Source organism: Corticium candelabrum, chromosome 17 (assembly GCF_963422355.1).
Source record: "Corticium candelabrum chromosome 17, ooCorCand1.1, whole genome shotgun sequence".
Lineage (NCBI taxonomy): Eukaryota > Metazoa > Porifera > Homoscleromorpha > Homosclerophorida > Plakinidae > Corticium > Corticium candelabrum.
In genome coordinates, this window is record NC_085101.1 from 586654 (window position 1) to 610163 (window position 23510).

General features: G+C 37.9%; 1 protein-coding gene across 1 annotated transcript; it reads left to right on the forward strand.

The window, feature by feature from the left end:
* Positions 1-23068, forward strand: LOC134193241 (sorting nexin-13-like). The gene is made up of 13 exons (XM_062662061.1): positions 1-205; positions 4671-4773; positions 4840-4929; positions 13771-13895; positions 21068-21300; positions 21359-21447; positions 21954-22037; positions 22102-22148; positions 22203-22285; positions 22350-22468; positions 22529-22622; positions 22678-22736; positions 22867-23068. Exons 1-13 carry the CDS (start codon positions 108-110, stop codon positions 22990-22992), a joined length of 1350 nt encoding a protein of 449 aa, XP_062518045.1. The 5' UTR covers positions 1-107; the 3' UTR covers positions 22993-23068.
* The last annotated feature ends 442 nt before the right edge of the window (positions 23069-23510 follow it).

Consider the following 23510-nt stretch of genomic DNA (forward strand, 5'->3'; position numbering starts at 1 on the left):
AGCGCATCCGGGGCTGCAATCCACAGTGCGAGGCTAGGCCAATGTGTGGTGTGCTCCCATGATTGACTCTTGTCTCTCCGTTAGCGTTTCCCGTCGACTTCTTCTAGATGCGCTACCTATTGATCACAGTTTTTCTTGTCTTCTTTTCGTTTGACTGGTCTATCTTGGCTCAAGCATCTGTCTTGCTGTTTCTGTGTGGTGTTGGGTAAGATGAATAAAGTAGGTACGTAGCTTCTATAGAGTTCACTGAATAATCACCGAAAGATGGTCGTTGACATATGATGACATTCGTCCAATTTTTTTGACAATTAATTAATTATCGTTTAGGCTCAAAGTGACATTTTATCAACTTACGATTTTGAATTCTTCCAAGTGTATGTAATATATGCTCTGCATCGGTATTGCTGTTTGAGTAGAGAATCATAATTTTATGACACTTTTTGACCTAAAAAATGTCTAAGACGTTTGTAATAGGTCTAGAAGGTTTGAATGTCTTCTTGAAATTTGATCAAATTCAGAGAACGCAAGGTATAAAATTCTAGTCTTTTACTTTTTTCTGGCGTTGGAACACTGGGCGTTAAGTAGTCTACTGATTTGATTAACGATGGCCTCACCCTTGTTGCATATATCCAGAATTATAGGGGAGAGGGCTCAATCACAGCTTCCAGGATATGTACTGTTTGTATTCAATTTATAACTTACAGAAAAGTTTCATATTTTGTATTTTGAAATTCTATTAAGTTCCATGCGTTGATGCTTGCATACTCATAGATGGTACTTGGTTGTATTAGCATGCAGCTGAAGCATAACCATGCAAATTGCAGTGAAGGCCAGCAAGCTGGCATAGCAGCTGCTCACTTGTGCACAGACGTCATGTCAGTTGCAAGCAATTCAAAGAAACAACTAATGCATGTTTTAGATAGTAATTAGATTAGTTGAAACTGCACACCATTACGTTTATAGCTATGAGCTTTCTGAAAACCAAAATACAATTGTCAAGAAGAATTGTGAATTTAAACTTATGAATTTAGACTCGATTTTATATTAGGCGTGCTACTTGTAAAAATTTGTCTAAAAATTGTTCCAAGTACTGTCGTATCATCTGACTGCAAAGTCCACAAAAGTCTAGTTGTCAAAGTACATACTGGACATAAATATCATTTATGGTTACACAATGTTAGGTTCCTGTTAAATGTTGTAAGCCACCAAAGCTCCATTGTAGTTGCCATGTATGATCAATCGCAAATATCGCTACGTGATTGGATCAAAGTAAGACTTAGAGTGTGGGACATTTCTGAGCATGACAGACATATCGTAGTCAGCCAGCCGCTACATAGTCCATAGACTGGAACTCAGTTAACCCTTATACATTTTAAGTACACTACTTGCCAAGTCTTGTGACTTTTACAAAGTCTCATTCCTCAGGGCCGGTGGAGCAGGTGGGCCATGGCCTACCCAACTTTCAAAAATGGGACTTTCATCAACAGGCTTTTGACGAGAACCTCCAGAAATATCGGTTCAAGTGATTTAATATAGTAGCTATTTTTTGCATTCACTGTGGGCAGGGCTTGACCATGCAAGGCTTGGCCCACCCAACATATGAAGTGCTCAGCCGGCCCTATTCCTTAAGGCTCATAACTGAAAAAGTAACAAACAGGCTGCTACCATTAGCTCCCAGCCAAGATTGTCACATTTTGGCATTTGCTACAAGGTACATGCAGAGTAGTACATGAATGTGAGTGTTATGCATTTCAAGGGATGGTTTCTTCAAGCAGTGTCAGACAAAATAGCCGTCAAAGCTATTAATGATAGGAACATGTCCAATGTCTCGTCATTACTGCCAGCTCTGGTGTAGTCTTTGCTGTGTAATCGATGGCTGGGAATGTTGGTAGGGTTTATGAAAGTTTTAGTCATTATAGTCTAGTTGAGAAGGCAATGAGGTGCAATATCGTTTGTTGCAGAGTGAGCACATGTGCTTAGACATGAATAAGATGTAATTCCCACGATTGAAACTGTCAAAGCATATAGAATGGAAGAACACTTCAGTTGCATAGGAACCTTCTGTACGATTAGGGAACACAGATCATGTATGTTTAACCTGTTTCAGTTGCTGACATGTATGTACTGGTATGCCAGGCATGTATGTGTGCATGCATGAATGTATTATACAGTATCAGAAACACTACCTAACACAACACAACACAATACACAAATTAGTTTAGATAAGGTGTATGTATCATAATCTCGCATATTGAAGCCAACTTTGAATAGGAGGTGGTCTCAAATAGAAACCGTTATTTTCAATGCCGCCTCTGGCACAGTAGCCAGCCTTGAATACAAACCTCTAAATGGCAAGTCATTCAGTCAATCGTTCGCACGTGATTTGCATGTATCAGTCAGCTTCTGTTACGTGTACACATTTCTACTCTCTCTTTCTTTGTTGTTCTATTGTCATTGTTTCCAATGCCAACAGAAACCACAGCCAAAAGGGAATGGTACACCGTTACTTACAAGCTAGCAGTTTCCTTTTGTGCTGTGGTCAGGGGCACAAAGCCAGTTTAATCCTGTAGCTTCTAAAGCGCAGGCAGTGGATGAAAGCATGGTTCGAGTTAATTTTGCAGTATCTGTTACTTTTGCTGTTGTTGTAGCTGTTCTAGTAATACCGTACATTGTTCTGTTCAAAATTGGTGCCGGTCAGATTTGATTGTGAAACTAGTGGAGTAGAAAAGCAAGTAAACGTCTAGCAATGACAAATTGTTGTTGCATAGAAGCATAACTTGAATTGAAGCCTGTCTTGAAAAGACGCCTGCTGGAAATCTTGGCTTGCTCTACAATTACGGTATTTTGTAAGATTATGAAAGCTTGTGTGGTAGCACAGGATGGTGCCATTGCTAATTTTTTATTCCAGCTCTATTATGTTTCCTTTATTTTTCATTGTTACGACTTAAATTTACCATAAATCAAGTATATTTCGAAAGCAAAACTAATTCAAGAATTGAGTAAGTATTTATTCGGAAGCAATTTAATTTCAAAACTTGCCAGAAGGCAGAACCATACTGCTGCAGTACAGTGTGTAGTATGTCGCAGTAGAAATGACGGAAATGCAAGGCACAACTTTTATGCATGCGTAAGAGGTACGTACGACGTAAATCTCCACGTGAGCGAACTCCCACGAAGCATGTTACTGATCGCTTGGCTGAAAAGCAAGAATCCTCAGTTCAAGGCTCCTACAATGCCGTTTTTTCCATACCCAAACAAAGAGGTTAATCATGAGTCTGCTGTGATATACATATAAGAAAGCAAACATTGGAATGTGCAAATCACGAATACGTACTAGTGTACATAGTGTATCTGTATAGTATATGGGCATGTATAATTAATTTTCAGACTTTTAGAAAAATTAGGAAGTGTTTAAATTTAGGAAGCTAGTCGGTCCTTACGAAATTTACGAAATTAAATTGACTTCGAAATATGCTTGATTTAGAGTAGTTGTTTTTCAAAGGCTGCATGCAGATTTCTGTCAGCGCTGTGTACTCTATTAAATATATCCATTGCTTTGTCTAATACCGTGTTCAAACTGGCAACTTCAGAACCGAGCCAGACCAGCTATATTTTCTACAAGATTGCTATTGCTTTACTCTACTATAAAGGCCTTGTTTTTTATGCCGATTTTGACGATCTAAATCCATTTCTACTATATCCGGCACACTTTCTGAAGTCTCTAGTATGAACGTGGTATAAATCTAATTTCTCTGCTATACCATTTTAACAATAAGGCCACGCATTTTTTGCTGCTTTTTTGTCATGTTTGTCATAGTATAGCTACAAGATAAATTTTCAGCTTTTGTGACATAAAATGAGAGTTCACAAAGTACTGCTGACACAGGAAAGGCAGCATGATGGTAAGAAGACTGATTAGTTTGGAACCAAGAGATGAACAACCACATCAGACAGATATTTCAAATCTACTTGCCTGGTCAGATACCTTCAAGGCTACATTTGACTTGTCCAAATAACTATTTTGTTAAGTTGGTAATTGCTAGTTAGTTGTTTAATGGCATTTAACTTCTTTCAATTAGGCATGCATGCACAAGCACCAATTGATTGCAGAAACAACAGATCTGCAATGAGATTATTGTAGCATTCTTTTGGTTGATAAAGGCAAAATAGATTCTTTTTCTGTTGTGTTTGTTTGTGTTGTTTGTTATTTTGGGCATGTAAAGAACTCGATATGTATCTTGTGAGTGACTAGATAACCCGCAGTCTGCTGAGCAGTGACAGAAAAGACGAACATTGACACAATAGAATACTTAAACAGTATGGCTGTAATTTTGATGTTGGCATAAATCAAAGTGTATGCCATGTCAGCTCTTTCGTATAGCTATGCCACTGAATGACTTTATTTTATGGTTAGGTAGGTTTACCTAGGATGTGTGTATTTGGGACATGTACGTAATTGTTTGTTTGTTTGTTTGTTTGTTTGTTTGTTTCTGTGGATGTATGTGTGTGTGTCAAAGTTAGCTCAAGAATTAGTTGGTGATCAAAATGTTTATGTGGCCTTGGTCATGATGATAGTTTTGAAGCAGTTTCATAGTACTGCTGAACTGCTTTGAGCGAGTATTGCAAACACTGTGTTTTGCTGTTGTTGAGATTATTTATTGTTATTATAGGTTTTTGTCTGTAGCTGGATATTCTGGAGCTGTCCAGTCTAATGAGCTGTTCCAGGTTGTTAGTCAAAGGCATCCTGTGCAATCTAGAACCTGTCTTGGACAAGTACTTTGTTCATTATAGTTTATGACTGCATATTGCAGCTGCACTGAAACTGTATTTTTATGACAGCTTAGCGGAAGATGCCAAGAGACACCACGTCAGTTAAGAATGGACAAACGACTGACAGGAGCTACAATAATTGATCAACCAATGCAAGAGGTTTGTTCTTGAATGTGTAACTACCATGTAATAGACATATGAAACAACTGGCTTGATATTAATTAAGTTTTCAAATATTATCCCTATACTTGTAAACGCTGCTCTGTCTATCTGTCAGTCTGTCTGTTGTATACGACAATTTAGAGTACATGATAGCTAAAGACTAATGGCACTAATCTAACTGCTCCTTTACTAGGAGACATTTATTGCTATATTTCTGTGCTTTTGTTTGTTCTCTTTGTAATGCTGCCATACCTTGTGTTGACGCTGAAGAGTATATGACTTTGCTGATTCATGGGTGAGCCAAGGACACATCCAGATCTGTGTTTGACCCTGAACCGAAATAAAAAACTGTGATGTTTGGGTGATTGTCAGATGTTATGTACAGTGTAGCAATGTCTTGGCTCTCGTCGGTGATGCATCTGTAGACTTCTCAGATAGTCAGACCATACATTTGAAATACACTCATGGGTCCAAACTGGACCCCCACCATTTGCATGTGTGAGATGGTACCCGAGCTGTCCAGATGAGGGCACACCGTTTTTTTCTATGTGCGCGTAGGTTTCACTCTGGCTGGAGATATAATATCACGTGACTTGATCGAGAATACATTTTAGTTAGAATAGCGGTGCTCTGAAATAGCTAGCAAAGATGGTAGGGTGGCACAGATTCTGAAAGGAAACGGCTGTGAAGCTCTGCAATGATTGACTTGCAATCGTAGATTCTCATATTCACACCCCAAGCCACGTGCTGATACCAGAGAGCACATGGGATAGGAAATTAACACGTTGCTGCATGCACAGTGTCAGAGAATGTTTGGTTGCATGTTGGTGATGTAGGCTATTAGAGGAATTGGTACTGAGGCCACTTACGACCTGCTTACCCTCTTCAGACATTTTCTTTTTTGCATTTTTGTTTTTTCCACGCACGCGCATTGATTTCTGTGCAATATGGTGACGAGAAACATGGAAAAAAAACAGTGTGGCATAAGAGACATAATCACACTGGTGGATACATCCATTAAATGGCATAGATAAACCCAGTCTCAAGCAAATCGCCAAATGAAATCGCGAGAAACTAGTGCAAACTTACTTGAGCAACCATACTCCTGCTCTTGCTTCCTTGCCCTTTGCAACCAACAATCTTGATAATAGAAGATATCTCTTCCCCAGTAACCTCCTGAGTCAGCTTACATTGTAATTTTGTTTGGACTTGCAATAAGTTTGTCATATCTGTTTCATCAGCACAAGCTTCATGCGAGGACGTTGATATTGATCCTCTACTATTTTTGGAACTGACCAAAAGATCCAAAGCAGTTGAAGGTCACGATATGTAACAACATGAGTAGTATAGGAAATGGGAGTTCTGGCACGCATGTTTCAAGCTTGTTGGATAAAGATATTTAAGTTTCCAAAAGGCCTCCAAGCAATGGTTGTTTATCGAAGCACTCGTACAGAATAGATTCGTGTTATCAATGCGTGTAGTAATGTGATGTTCTCACCCAATTTCTACAACTACTTGAACCTGACAATTGATAATAGTTACTAGTAATTGAAGCTGTGTTTACACCGTTGCTTCCACAAGCTATGAGCCTACTAAACACCACGTACAGTAGGGATAGTTGTTGCGAAGAATAATGAATATACATGGTATTTCCTTTCTAAATGTGCTACCTGTAAAATTTATCTAAAGCCGTACATAGCGAATGTCATTTTGCATGACCACAAAGTCTGTAAATAGCCCGTAGTCGTTGAAGTAGAGTCATTGTATAGGGAGCATAAAATCTCTCATGGTTACGCAATGTTAGATTCCTGTATAAATATCGGAAAACCAAGAAAGCGATCCATTTCGGGTCAGCAGTTGTAGACATGTGAGTTCTGTTGTTTATTTTCGACAAGTCCTAACAATTGCAAACATGAATGAAACTCTGTCATGAAAGTTTCGCGCATACGATTGGCTGTTCGTCCATTGTCTCTGGTTGCCACAGATGACATAAAGGAATTAATGCTTCGTGATTGGGCCACACAAAGGAGGCGTGGCACATTCCTGCAGCGTGGCAGACATAGTTAGCCAGCCAGCTAGCCACGTAGTCTCCAGATCGGAAATTGGTTCAGCCCTAAACGTTTAGTGTACGCTACTCGCCAAGTCTCGTGACTTTTTACAAAGTCCCACTTCTTATGGCTCATAGCAGAACTAACAAGTATTAAAAACATTTTGAAAAAATTAGAAATATGTAGGGTTGCCATAGAATAAAAAGAACAAAAACAAGACTGTGTAGGGTGTGCTCTGACATCTTTCATGAATTCACTTATACAGACTGAGAAAAATACGTCATCCCTACATTGCACCATTTTCTAAGGTATAAAACACATAGTGTTTAGCTAGAATATAGTGCAATGTAAGGATAATGTATTGCTCAGTCTGCATGAGTGAATTCATGAAAGATGTCACAAAACACCGTACATGGTCTTGTCTTTATTCTTTTTCGTACGGCAACCCTACATCTTTCTGGGTTTTTCAAAATGTTTTTATACTTGTTTGCATTCTTATTTTTGAATTTCTTTAAGAACGTAAAGAAATATATTGAAAAAGCACTGGATAGTTGACCTCAGATCAATATACTTATAGTTATAGCTTCTAGCAGAAGCTACGACATTGGTAATGTACATGAGTTATGTATTCATTGTTACTTTAAATGGACAGGAGATGCATTCTGTCGTTGCAACAAACGCCACCGGTAACGGTGTACGCAAGCAGATGTGTAGTGTACCAGAATTGGCAAGGTGGACATTGACGGTATAAGTCAACGAACTCCTCATGTAGTGCTTGGTGCAGGAAACGTGTAAGTTGGATTCGGTACAAATGCTATCAGAATTGAGAGAGAAGCACTAGCACTATATAATCGGCAAGAAATATTCGATCGCTGGAAGTGTTGGGAGGGTGACGACACGTACAGTCTACACGGGGCTGTTGTGGGCGTATGTTCGAATAAACTGGCAGTTGTAGCGTTTGTGTTATCGAGAAATATTACACGGGGTAGGTTTCTCAAAAGGGGCTCTTGCACTGCAAGGACAAATTTGAGTATTCGAGGACCTGCTTCATTGCAAGCAAAGAGGTTTGGTATAGAAATCAGCTTTGTAGCATATAAACGGTTGATACTAATACCCTCTCTTACAGAAGAACTGAACACAAACTTACCAACATTGGTGATATGGTTTTCCATAACCGGTTAGGAAAGATTAAGTTTTCAAGAATTCATTATTATATGGATGTCTTGTAATGTCCATAAGGTAGGCTTTCGCATCCATCATCTAATATAAATCCCTTATCATCATAACATGACAGACCTATTTTATTGAGTTTGTATTATCATATTTTATGGTGGCCTGATCTAATAGTATTCATTTTAGCATACTTCTGTTTACAATTTAATTAACAACATTCTTTTAGTTTCTTTTGCCTTTTTAGATTCCTGCATGAATATTCTTGGAATACAGTTTTGATCTTAAACCAATAAGTTCAATAATAGGTTCAAAATCAGTTTCATCTTTGAATTTACCAATAAATTTTTTGTTTGAAGCATCATAAAATTTACAATCTTTAGGATAATATGAAAAATCAATAATTTTTATCATTGAAAAAATTCTTATAAATATCCTCTGTTTTGATTTTATAACAAAGTTCGGTGTTTGTGAAGAGTAATTTGGAATTATCTTAATACTTTTCAATTAATGTAGTTATAATGGAAGTCATATATGAGCATTTTTGAATTATCCAAGATTGTAAAACCACAATAAATTGATCTATTCAAACACATAAGGTAGTTTTCTTCATATGAATAGCAACTAATTTTCAGAGAATATTTCATTGAGTTATAATTTGGTCTAGCCACTAGTTTGTTTCTTAATTCAACATTATTACAAAGTTAACGTCCATTCTATTCCTCAAGTTTTCCATGGTTTTACCAAACACTGAATTATTCATTAGCTTGTAAAAATCATTTTCAAAGTTGTTCTTAGCTACTTTTCTCCTTTCAGTGTTAAAGTCAGTGTACTCTTTCATCCAAGGTTTCTGGGTAAATTCAATTACTCGACATAGTTTTTCTTATTGTGTAAGTTTGGAATTAACATACCAACCTGTAAATTACTTAATTTAAATATATCATGTAATTGTTTTGTATAATCTGATAACATCAGATGTTATTTTGATATTTTCTGGAGCTAAAGAATAGTCAGCATGTAAATTATGTAATTTCAAGAGATATTCAAGGTCAACTTCGAGAATGTAAGCTTTATTATTATCATCAGCAACTTTATTGATTAACATTAAATTTTGTAATCTCGCTTTTGATTAATCATTTCGCATTTACACTAGTGCCTAAATCAGTTTAACAAGTGGTTTAAGCTAAACTGGTTTAAGGTTTGATCTGTTTCCACCTGCAGTAAACCAGTTATATTTTAAACCTAAACTCCTTTCTTAAACCTACTTGGCGAAGTGGTATAGGTTTAATTAACTGTCACGTGACAGTAGCGTGCGTGTTTATTAAGATGGCTTGTGACAATGCGGTTTGACGATATTGACTATTTTGCTGGGATAGGATTGCCTTAGAAGACATAAAGGTCGTTAACTGGGGGAAAGAAATTAGCAGCTACAGAGAGAGACAAGACGGTGTCCTTGGTCATCGTCTTGCAAATTCCTACTGGCAGATGCTGAATCAGTGACAACCAACGAATGCTCTGACTTGGCGACAGAGCAACCCAATACTTCAAAACAAGACGTTCCTAGACGGTCTGTTTTGCACACCTTGATTGTGCAAGTTCCTAGTGGAAACAGTCACTTTCTTGAACTGGTGTAGCTTTTAGACGCGTTTAAGCTAAACTAGTTTTTAAGGTGCAGCTAATGGAACACGGCCTTAAAATCACAAGCTGGTAAATATTGAATCATAGCCCAGCCATACACATTATTTGCATCTTCATAGATAATATACTTACTTGCTCATTTTGGATTTTATAGTAGCTCATATACTTGTTATTTGCTTTGCTGTGTCGATGTGTTAAACACACATCATTGTAATTCCACCTCTTATACCTTTCTTAACAATTAAAACGAGTCAGTAAGTAGTTCTAATTCTATTGTACTTCTTTTTGAAAGAGCATCCCAAGCTAATCCTGGGGATGTATAATAATTAACTGGATCTCATTTATATATCTAAGCAGACCAATCTGAATTCTCAAACACATTGGCTAACAGTAGAACATTGCTTTTCAGATATACCGTATAAGATGAAACATTGGCGGGAATTTATATTATCGGTTTGCTAAGAAATTGATGGACAAAGCATATTGGCGGATTTTATTTTGGTGGTTGGACATCATTGTTTGATAACTGATCTATGTCTCCAGTGTGGAAAATAGGGTATTATTTTGGCTTGGACAGACTGAGCCTAGGTAGGACATTCTTGTATGGTGTTGCATGTATAACTAAGTGCCTCCCCTACTGCAGCCATTTTGCATGTAATTTTTGATAACCAACTTCCAAGGGAGAAATGGCATTAAAGGCAGCTGAGGTTTTCTCTGGATATAGCATGAGGCACCTAAGTTCATGAAATTAACAGTTACGCCATTGGAAAGGCCATCATGTGCTAATACACAAGGTTTACACTATCATATATATGCGTATGAGTGGATGTTTTGTCCTAACATGTCCCAACACTGGTGCAGTATTTGGTGGACAAACAAAAAATTTGGTGAGACATTGTCCTATGTCTTACCATAATTTTCATTAGTCTCTACGTGGTCATGGAGGAGTTTGTGATAGACATCTGTGTTTGTGGCTCACATTTCCCTAACTTATTGGTCTTTAACTACTGCCTAGTGATGAACTAAGAACGTGACCCGTGTGGACGTGACTGTTCAGCTCTATCTAGCCTCACGACATTCATAGGCACAACAGACAGGCAAGCAGAGATTACTTACCATCTTGTGGCCTCATCCGTGTAACATACTGTACCATCACATTGCCATGATGCCTGATCCACATGGATGATGACGTCAACATATCCTGGTGGCCAAATTAATGGCGGATTTTATATTGGCGGTCGCTGAAAAATCTGCCGAACTAAATTCCCCGCCAATAATCCATCTTATCCGGTAAATCATGATAGTCATCCATATTTTTTATTTTTAATTTATTCCAAATATTTTCTGCATGTCTATAGTCTTCATCAGATATATTTTCATCATAAAGAGTACTACTAAGACATCTCCTTTGGTGGCAATCTACTGTCTATTCCTTGTAAGTGTGAAATAGAAGGGAGTGATGAAGTAGAGGTCACACCAGGTGTGCTCATGAGAGCACTCCAGTTGGACCCATGTTACACCAATTATCTTTAAAAAAAGATGGTTTTCAGTTGCTGATCCCTTGGTCTTACAAGATAATTGGATAATAACCATTGCTCCACCTGTTTGTCTTTGATATGCAAAAGATGTATCCTTTTGTTTCCTTTGTAGGAAGGGCTTAGATAATTTGATAAATAGAAATGCCAGACCTAGCGAGTTCTAACTATACCGAGATCATCAGTAAGTCCAAGAAACAGCGGAGATATTGAAGATTGTCAAAGTTCCCACTTATGGGGAACAGACAGTAATATCAGTCAATTTTTCAAAGTCGTTCATGTAATTGTACGGATAAACACCTTTTCTTGTTCAAATCTAATTTTTCTTCATTACAAATTTCAGATTTAGTGTGCTTTGAATGAATCAAGTCCTCCTGAATTTTTAACTAGTGGTAGATCCTCAAGTGGTCAATTCATAAACTGCAAGCTGTCAAGAAACACAAACTCTCCAAGTGAAAAGCTAATACATTTCTCCATGTTATTAGAAATACAAGTTATCTGATCATTAAATTTACCAGTATGTTGCATAATCAAATGTGAATGATAGCCCCTTAAATTGTGGAATACAATGAGTCATTTTTGGATATTTATAATTTAAATTACAACTATTATGATCCGCCCCTCTGTATTTTGCTGGTTATATGACAATGGTCTCTTAATTAACTTAAGCTCCCATATGGCACAAATCAGATCTCTTATATATATATATATATATATATATATATATATATATATATATATATATATTGTTATTCCTTCAAACATCTAATAAACTTTTCAACACAATCAAGACCTCTATTTCTAACAGCATCTTTGGTATATTTATCATCAATAGAGCAACCTTATAAGTGAACCCACCAGGCTTATGAAGCTGATAACCATCTATAAATGACACATCAGATTGCCTTTCTACTAGTTCAGTTGTTTTGGTGATAGCTTCAAAGTCTCATAAATAACAAAAGGACACTTTAATCCCTTATGACAAATTTAATTTATTATAGGAGGTTTAACAAATTGAAGCAGGTGGTTGTTGCATCTAGTGGCATAACCCCATTATGAATGAGTTCTTGAATGAAGACTGAATATGCATTGTGAGGCTGCAATTGAGTAATGAGAGAGCTTCTCAATTTCTTGTTTCCAGCCATCCACTTTAATTTTCAGACAATTGTCACAATATTACTGTTGACTTAACGCAGCTCCGAGGTAACAGCGTCCTTCAGTTCTAACATTGATGTCAGTGTTATTAAACATGACCTGTGCTTTCTTCAAACATCCTGGTTTAACTAGTAGCCAGGACTTAGCACCATGGGGAAAGTATCATATTTTGGGCCAACTTCTGTTAGTCACTGTAGCTAAAACATACGTGGCCATATCTAACGGGTCTCCCTGGATCATTCCTTCTTGAGACAGTATGCTTTCACTCCAACAAATATACTTGAAGATTTATAATAAGCATTGACCAAAGCAGAATGAATGGCTGGGCATAATCTAGATATGTTCATAAGACCCACATGTCTATTCAAGTGGTTGAATGCTTGAGTGGCATTGATGAGGAGAATCGCTTCTGTTTCACCTTCTTGGAAAATCAATCGCATGGCGTGAATGGCAGCTTTACAGCCAGAACTCTAACCAACAAATAATTGGAGGGTTCCTGTTGCTGATTGGTTATCGGATTTCACTGTAGCATGTATAGCATTTCCTAAATCATACTGTGTATTGGTTCAATCGCCAATCGGTCTGATACCAGGGTTTTTGTTTGCATTTGACAATCAGTAACCAAGCTGGCTCTTGGCTGCTGCAAGCAAACTATTAGGTTCTTTATGCTGTAGAAGGTGTTTTAACCTGCAGCCGCTGAGACACATGATTATTATTACTATGTAACACACAAATTTGACCAACTAATTTGTAGTTGTTCTACTTGAGGCACCACTCCACATTAGGCGCTTCCTAGAGGCGAAATTAGTTTTAAGGATTCTATTTGATGCCATAACTCTGTTTTGGCTGTGTGTAGCTAATTAGAGCCATTAGAACAATTGGAACAACTGGATTGAGAATGCTTGGAATTAGCTGAAAAAAGCACTCAAGATGGTTGCAAATACTTTTTGTGACTGGCATATCTGTAGTGAAGTATCAACATTTACGTTACTGCCACAGCTTATCAAAACAGAGTAATTGATCTATTTTCTGATAGAGTGTCTTATATGATTGAACCAATCACAAAATTCATAACAGCTTTTCAGTGAAAAGGGTGCTTCTATTGGTGAATCAACTGCACATACGATATATCTAAATGTGTAGAGTCTTTCTCTCTGTATGCTGAATGGAAAATAATGTCTACTTCAGTATTGTATGTGTGTTATAAGTTAGTTGTTTTCAACATTGCAGTTAACTGTGTTGATGTTTCAATTAATAAATATCTTACCATAGCTATGTTTGTATGTGCATAGATTCTTGATCTCACTTTCAGAGACTGTGTTGAGTGGTGGTATTACGAATTTCTTGGAACAAGTCCATTATTTCTACACGAGCTTCGCCAACTTGCACAGCATGTTGTTGTGGCATTTGCTAATAAGTGAGTTTGATACATGAACAACTGGTGCAAGTTTATCCGTCCTTGAGAGAGGTTTGGCATGTTGTGCGTCTTGTAAAGTAAACATGTGCTGTACTAGCCTACACCTGGCAAGTTCGAGCGCACGCGGTAGGCAGTGGAAATCGAACCCATCCCTCACCGAGTCTACTTCCAGATGATGACATACCTGGGACTATATTCACTGCTGCACACACTCTAGTAAGAAATCTTGCACTTGACGAATTAAGGGTTGCGTTAGGGTAGTCCCTGGAGGCTCTCTCTCATTCTTCAATCAGTGGTGATGCATGGAAACAGGCCACTCTTCTTATTCGTTTAGGTGGCCTTGGACTACGTGAGGCTAGTAGATCAGCCCCATCTGCTTATGTAAGCAGTTGTAATTCCTCACAGTCTGTAGTCAGTCAATTACTATATGACCAATCAGTATATTCTGTATTATCTGAAAATGACATGTCATTTTATGGCTCTAATGGACCAGGCTTGTTTTTGGGTGGGGCTTTTACTAGACAGCTTTTGTCACAGCATTTGTCTTCTAATCACTTTATGGATTCCTTTCGAGGAACACAGCATCAATTTCCAAATGTCTTGGATACATCATTGTTGTTAGATATCAAAGCAAATGCAAACATAGGAGACCTTGCAGGGCTCAATTCAATTTCTTCTTAGCATGCTGGCTCATTGTTGAGGGCAATCCCCAACACAAATTTAGGCCATGAGCAAGCAAGAATTTATTATCTCTGTATTTTTTATTTTTTATTTATTTATTTATTTATTTATTTCTTATTTATTTTATTTATTTCTTAATTTATTTATCTGGTTATGAATTTGTTTCGGCATTGCTATTTCTGTCGTTTCCTGACGCTATACAATGCACATGTGGTCTATTCTCGATCAGTACGGGCGACCATCTCTTGAGTTGTGGTCATGGTAACTTGCAGACAAAGCACCATGATTCACTCTGTGATATTGTTTTTCATGCCCTTTTACTAGACAACAGTCAAACTTGTTGTGAACAATGTTGTTCTGTTGCGAGTAACAGCAGACCTGGTGACATTTGTCACCCAAATTTTTCACTTGTATGACTAGAGTATTTTGATATCTCAGTTCGAAACTCTGTGTTGCCATTATATGTCAATGAAGCTGCACTTCAAGCAGGTGTGGCGGCAGAAGCTGAAGAAAGAGATAAAGACAGTCGTCATGGAGACCTTGTTGCTGCCAGTGGTGCATGTTTTATCCATTGGTGGTAGATTGTCTCGGTTGTTGTACACCTTGCAGTTTGGAGATAATCAAAACTATTGCAAAAAAATTGTTTAGATTGGTTCATTTATTAGTAGATCTGTACTAATTTCCATGAAGAGCTATCTGTTAGGTTGTGGCAATTTACGTAGAAGCTACAGGTGGTAACTTCTTAGTTATTTAAAAATAGATTCTTAATATATACTTGTATGCCTGTATGTGCTGCCACCTGTATCTCCACCAAATTGGTTTATGCACGCCAAAGACATGCAGATTGACAGTAAGATTGTCGTCGTCTTCCAAACTTCTCTCAGGACGACACACTTTCTTGCCAATCGAGCCCGTCTCCACTCGGGCACGAATTTCTTTGGAACGGCACATTGGATCTTTACCAAATTTAAAATGCTCCTTCTTGACATTGGACGGTACAAGTGGAGAGTGTCGAAACAGGCAAGATATTTTTTAGTATATCCGGGTGCTTAAAAAATGCGCCTCTCTGCGTATGCCCGTATACATGCATCAAATAGTTGCCACGTTTGATACGCCTGTTCCCTGCAACGGCAGCGACATCTTTGAAGTAACGAAGTCCAACGGGACTGCTGAAATGGCTTAAGTCAGACGAGTCATGACTTGGTATATTATGGTCCGACCCATACACGAGTCTGATCCTTTCGCGAATGGCGAACAGTACGGGTAACCATTCGTGAATGGGTTGAACCGTTAGCGGATGGGTTAAACCATTTGCGAATTATTTAGAAGTGTTTGTGAAATTGTTACTTATACTCTCTCATGCAATCTGTCTACTCATAGCTCTATGTAAATGTGAACCGTTGAGTTGAAATTGCAAAAATTAAAGTCAACTACAAGAAGAGAATTTCAATTAGGAAGTTATATTAATGTCAACGTCATTGTACTCTAGAAATGTTCCTCTTGTGACAAACTACTTATTTCTTTCTGAAACATTACATTATGTATCTAGTATTCTTGCAACAATTATCATTTCAATTAGATGTGAGAAAATTTTGTTTTGCGTTCCAACTGCCCTTTCTATCTACTGCAACTGACAAATATGATCAGCCTGTGATTTAACTCTATCTTTGTGAACAACATGCTGAGCTTTTACAGATATTCATGGTTTGTGATCAATCAGAGTCATTAGACAGCTATAAAAGATATTTTAATTAAAATTAGTCATCAATTTATCTAACAAAACAATTTGTTTTGTATTCATAAAAAGTGAGACAGTATCCTTTTTTAAAACTGAGATTATAAAGTATTATTTAAATCCAGAACAAATTTGAAAGTATATTTTTAAAATAATGAATACCTCTGATTTCAATAAATTTTAGACTTTTAGTAATATGGAACAACCACCTTGTAGCTAAATTCAGTACAGTTTACACAAAATAATACCTGTTCAAGTTTCCCACATAATGTTTGTGTATAAAACTCTTTTAAGTTAGTAATCAATATGTAAGTGTACAGTCGTGGTGGTGATGTATTCATTCTGATTTTTTCTGGGTCGCAAAGACTTCTTCAATGTTACAGTAGCCAACAGCCTGCAGCTTCATTCATTATTAAAGCTGCCAGCAATGCAGGAGCTGCTGCAGAAACTGCAGAAGCTCGCAAAGACTTTTGTCACGCTGATAGAGTTACAGCAGCTGGCGGTGTTTTTTTATCCATTTGCTGTGGAAACTCTTGGTTTCTGGACACCATACAGTCTCGAGTCTGCGCTCTGTAGCATCGAGAATTTCTGCAATGAGTCATGTGACGTTTTCAAAGTCTTTAAACAACTTATTACAACAAGTTTTGTCAAATTATGGTCACATAATACTAGATTGGTTTACAATGTTTGAATTTAGATATATGTAGTAGTTGGGACATGCATGCTTAAGTTGTTGGGGATGTTGGGGTGGGAATGTTCATGTATGTAATAATAAAAATATTATAATATTGTAGAAGAGAGCAGAACTGTTCTGCTAATCATCAATTAATGGGAACCCAGCTTTTTTGACATTGTCCACAATTCATTGCAACTACATTTTGTCTGCACTGCTGCTATTGAAGCCGGTGCATGCTGGAGAAATGGAAAAAGACGAGAGACATGAGATTTAACATGACTCAATTTGGAGCAGATTTCTTTCCCATCTCTGTAGAAAGTTTGGGTATTGGACTCCGGCTAGTCTTAAGACTGTGAAAACCATTGTTCTGAAATCAACGACGTTCACTGGGACTACTTTGAATCAAGCTCTCCAATACTATTCTGAACAGCATCAGTTAAACTGTGGGAGTACAATGCATAGTTAGTGTAAGGAGAACTGCAATAGAGCATGATCTTGCATTTTGGGGATGTTTTTCTTCTTCAGATGACACTATGATGTAAGTTTTAACTTGGGAGGTGATGGCTAGATGTGGCTGTTAAAGATATATAATAAAATAAAATGAAATATATATAAGGCCATACCGAAAAAATTGTCAAGTTCGGATAACCCGACTGACCGTCACTTCCAGAGACTTTTTTCTCGACATTTTTATTATATTTTTTACGAAATAACAATGTATTCTGTAGTAGACTGCTTATCTCAGCAAACAATTTCCTATAGCCAGTATGGACCATTGGTTCAGCATGTATGCTGTTCAGTATGTCATATATTTCTGGCAAGGTGGCTACACTTCTCCATTGCCCAAAAACACTGGTCTGACTGTCCTGCATCACAGAAATGTCACGTCCATAAAGACAAAAATAGAAACATGTCTTAGTATTCTAGTAATTTTTAACTAGAAATCATTAAACACAAACAATTTAATTAATAAAGCTTGTTACTGACTTTACTGATACATTCTGTACACAGTAAGTAATGGTAAATTAAATTCAATATAACTAGATAACTCTACTAGAATTTTAAAAAAAATTTTCTGAAAAAAAGAAATAGATGTAGGGATTGTCTAAAAAGTAACAGAAACAGGATCTATAGCTAATATGAACCAAAGCCAGACATCATTAGTGAATCCTTCCAACCCCCAAGAAGTAAACTGTAGGGAATGTGGGGGTTGGAAGGATTCACTAATGATGTCTTGCTTTGGTTCACAGTATCTATAGATCTTGTTTCTGTTACTTTTTAGACAATCCCTACATCTATTTCTTTCTAAAAAGTTTTAAAATTCTAGTTTGGTAAGTTTTTAGAAGCGTAAAAGCGCAACATAGCTAGGGTGTACATGTCGTCATTAGAAGGCCTGTAAGACTTTTATAAGCATGTCCAAGATTTAGCTCGTTTTCATTAGCGTTAATTAAACCTGTTTATATGTAACAGCTTTCATTAGACATGATTCAGAGGTAGTTTACTCAAGTGGTTTTTAGGTCTACAGACTACGGAGTATCCTTACGGTAACATGGTATCCTAGCGTACGTTGCACAAATATAGATCCTAATTTTAGTGCCTTTGCATTGTTCTTTCTTCTGTGCATGTATAATTGAATATGCTACGACAATTAGAATAGAATGTGGCTTAGTAGTCAGCCAAAGATCATCACAGACGGGATATGCGTTGCAAATGTTGGTTTCCTGTATAAATTACTATGTGTCCGTAATTGCTGAGTGTAGCGAGGCTTCTAATCCGGGTCGCACAACAGAAAGGGGCGTGGTCCTATATGACTCTCCATCGAGCTTTTGGTGTGTGTGTGTGTGTGTGTGTGTGTGTGTGTGTGTGTGTGTGTGTGTGTGTGTGTGTGCGTGTGCGTGTGTGGTGGGCGTGCATGTGTGCGTGCATGTGCACATGTGGTGTGTGTGTGTGTGTGTGTGTGTGTGTGTGTGTGTGTGTGTGTGTGTGTGTGTGTGTGTGTGTGTGTGTGTGTGTGTGTGTGAGGAGATTCAGGTAGCTATCGCACAGCTTGAAGTTGGTAAGACCCCAGGAGCTGACGGCATATCTGCTGAGCTGTTGAAATTGGGAGGAGGCGAATCCACTTGCTGGCTCACCTGATTGTTCAACTCTATCTGGAGCAGTGTGAGCATCTTCTTGGATTAGCTAAACTATCTCATTGTCTCTCTTCACAAGAAGGGAGCCATTCTGAGTGTGACAACTACAGAGGCATTGTCCTCTTAAGCATTCCCAGCAAGGTTTCATTCGTGCTATATTGAACAGGATCAAACCCAGAGCTGACCATGAAAACAGCTAGGGAGTATCATTGTCCTTTGTACATCTGTTTTGTTGATCCTTTGCAAGGCCTACAATTTTGTCAATAGAGCAGCTCTGTGGACTGTACTTCGGTGCTGTTACCATCTGCCATCTAAGTTACTTAATGTCATTGAAGCATTGCACAACAACACTTCTGCCACTGTAAGGTCATATGGTAAATCTCGCAGCTTTTCTCTGTATCTCTTGGTGTCAAGCAGGGTTGTGTATTTGGTCCAACCTTATTCAACCTCTGTTTTGATACTGTGATTTGACTTGTCGTTACTGATCACCAACCAGATGTTGGCTTGTGCTTGTCATACCGCTTGGATGCTGACTTAGTGGGAAACAGGAAGAAGCTTACATCAGAGATGTCAGTGGCAGATCTTGAATATGCTGATGATATGGCATTGATATCTGATTCATATGAAAGTCTCTATACCTTGCTGAAATTTATGGATTCCACTTGCCATCAGATGGGGCTTACCATCAATTACAAAAAGACGAAGCTGTTAGCTGTGTTACCTGAAGATGTTGCCCATCCTCCATCTCCCATTGTTCTTTGTCCTGACTGTGATCCCATTGAGGTGATACCATCCTTCCAGTAATTTGGAAGTTCTTTCTCCAACAATTGCACTTTAGGTGTTGAAATATTTCTGCACATATCACCAAAGCACGTCAGTCATTCAGGTCACTCAACTGCGATCTTTGGCACCAGAGAAAGATCAAATCTTCTACCAAGCTGAGCATCTTTTGTCTCTGTAGTTCTTTCCTCTCTTCTGTATGGTCTGGAAGCAGCTGTAATTCTGGAGCCTCAGTTACGTCGTCTGCAGACTTTTGTGATGTGATGCCTTTGCTTCATCTTTGGTGTGTCATTATGGGACGAGAAGAGAGACACTTCCATCGGAAAATTGTCCACCTGCAGAGAATATCTACTATAGATGAGGGTCGTCTACCAAGGAAGCTTTTGGTGTGTGCACCATCTCAAGAAAGTCATTCAGTTGGAGGCCAGAGCATGTGATGGAACAATTTCGTGCAGAGAAATTTGAGGGATTGCAAACTTGAGCAGGTTTGGAGGATACAAGCACGAGATCAAAATATATGGAGGAATAAAATCTGGACCACCATGCAAGAAATGAATTTCATAAAAGATGAAATAAGAGAAAGACCGCAAGGATGAGCAGAAACGGTGACGCAAAACAAGGCAAACAACATCGAAGTTTGATATTCATTGCAGTTTTGATGTTGGTGGCTTCACTGCTGTACGTGTGCATCATGCTGTCCTTGTAAACCGTTAAAGGCAGAAACATGGTCAGTCATTATCTCGCCAATGTCAGTATTGCCATCAAACTTTCCTTTAGCAAGGCGTACACAACCAAGAGCATTTTGCTGTCAGAGAATTTCCCCTCCCAACATAGCCTGTAGTGACCTTGACCTGCACCGTTTCTTATTGGAATGGACGAAGAGAAATGAAGGAAGTTTGTGTGTGGACTCTTAGTAACTATGACATTTGGTTTTTCTGTCTTGAGTTGGGAATGTACTGTATAAAAAATATAGTGCAGTAACTTCACTTTGGTAATCCACAGAAGTTTCGATGGCTTAGTGGAGGAATTGCTAACCTCTACTGTTTATTGCACAGAGTGAAATATGTACTTACACATAAACATAAATGTTAAGAATTACTGAGACTGGTACTCCAGAAATTGTTATGTGAATTAATTTGGGTAGATAAAACTATTTTATGGATTTTAGGTCAAAGGAGACAGATTGGGTGCCTTTCTTTACACAGCGACTTGTAGATGACTTTGCAACACATCTTCGTCTCTACAGAGCAGCGCAAGAAATGGTCATAAAAAAACATGACAGTTTATCACAATCTAGCTCACAAAAGGATGAAATTGTTCATGCATTTTTTGATGTTGAGAGTGAGTTGGATAGTTCGCATTCATTCCGGAGTATATGCACCTCATCAGAGAAAGAGCAAGGTACATGTATAGTACTACTGACCTCAAGTTTTTTCTGATATGATTATATGTTTTTAAGAATTTTTAAGAGATTTGTCTGAGATCTTGCTCTATCTGCTCTTACCTCCAGATGACTTCCATAACAAAATTCTTCGTCTCTTGGCTAGGGTGAGCAATTATCTTTATCTGTATTGTGATTGGGTTGTCATGGAGTTTCTACCACATGATAGTCATCATGCCATTAAATCTTGTGACATGTCATAAATGGTTGCACATGTCAAGATAGAAGTACTATGTGGCTTAACACTTTACCAGTCGAACTGCACAGAAACAGCAACTATAGGAGATACAGCCAAAAATGCAACAAATCAGTTAATGCATGACAGGAAGCTGATATCATGTTCATTGGACCTTGATCAGGAGGGGCTTTTGTAGCTTCGCTAATTAATTTTGGAAAGCTCCTCATGAGCGCAGTCAGTAAGCTACATATGGTCTATCTTAGGTCCAACCATGCATAGTAAGGGCACTTTCTTGCTATGTACATTTACAGCAATTTTGAAGTGAAAATGAGGTGATCCAATGGTCAAAGAGGTGGTTGATGTGATAATGCTCAATCAAGTGTTTTTTAAATTTTAGTTTGATATACTGATTTAATATAGTGTTTTGTATTGCAGGAATTAATTGTTGGTAGAGGCTTGTTGCCTACCATTGAAGCAGTTTGTGATTCTGACTATGTCAACCAGACGATAGCTTGGCTAGTAATCTAGATACTCAAATAGATTTGTAGTCTAGTTTGTAAAGTTTAATTACTGTGTCTTACAGTGCTATGATTGGGCATTCACATCAGAAGCGTTTGCTGATATTGTCAGGTTTGGTTGCTGCTTTAAATATGTTGTGTTGCTTTTGTACCTCTTTCTCTGTAGACACAGTTTAGACTTGACTGAAGTATCGGAAGTAGACAGTCAAGTTGATGATGATATTGGCAAGTTGAGAGCTAAAGATCGAAGTAAATGCTAAAAATGTTTTTCTGAATTTTGGTTTAATGCTGCATTAATGCATTTACTTGTTAGTTGTAGCTGACTCTAAGGTGAAACAAAAATTAAGCAGTCTGAAGTATCTGAAAAAGTTGTGTTGTACAAGACAGAAAGAACTGCAGTGTGAAGTCAGTACTACTGATGTTCACCCTTTGGTATGGGGAACAGTACATGAAACAAGGAGGCTAGTGTGCTAATGATTTGTTTTGTCAAAGGGGAAACATAAGGAAAACCATACTGGATTTGAACAAATTATTATTCCTCTTAGTTCCATACTTTCTAATTCTTCAACATTTTGTTTATTCTCTGGTTAGATTTTGGTTGATTTCATGTTACAAGGAAATAAACTTTGTCTCTGATTTAGATTGGATTGAGTTTAATGCAGAAGGAAAGCGTTTTTTGAACTTTTGGCAAAACATTGAAGTACTGAACATTTGTGTGTGTGTGTGTGTGTGTGTGTGTGTGTGTGTGTGTGTGTGTGTGTGTGTGTGTGTGTGTGTGTGTGTGTGTGTGTGTGTGTGTTGAAAGCTGGTTGTTCTGAACTTTGTGACAGCTAATTGAAATTATTCAAATGGTTTGGAAAACCAGTAGAGTCCCTCAAGATTGGAAAGACTTCATTTTGATCCCACTGTTAAAAAGACATCCGTCAAGTACATGGCAACAACTGTCAAGTATGTGACAACAACCTTGGAATCACTTGGTGTGTTCCTGGGAAGGTAGCATCATTCTCTTTAATAAGTTGGTTGAAAAAAGTGATTGAGCTCTCATTTGTAGTGTAATGTGATACTAATATAATACTTAAATTATGGGTTTGATGCATTATTAAGATATATTTACCGAGATTCCGAGGGCTTCCCGAGAATAATTAGCCTTAGCTAATTATAGAAGGCAAGGCGAAGACTCAAGGTAATTTATCGTGATAACGTCGAATCAGCCATAATTACTTGAGGCCTAGAAGCGCTAGGGTACAGTAACACCGGCGTAGCCCAACAACAAATTGTACGACCAACGACACACGTCAGGTTTAGATTGTCATCACTTTAGCACTGTACACTGTACAACTGCACCCCTCAGTCTACTCTCTGTTCGCTCTTACTGCAGACTTACGAAAATCGCAATGACTCCTGTATTTTCCCAATAGCAAAGCCATTCTTGTAAACTGGGTCTATGCGCACAGCGCGAGGCTAAAGATTTTGA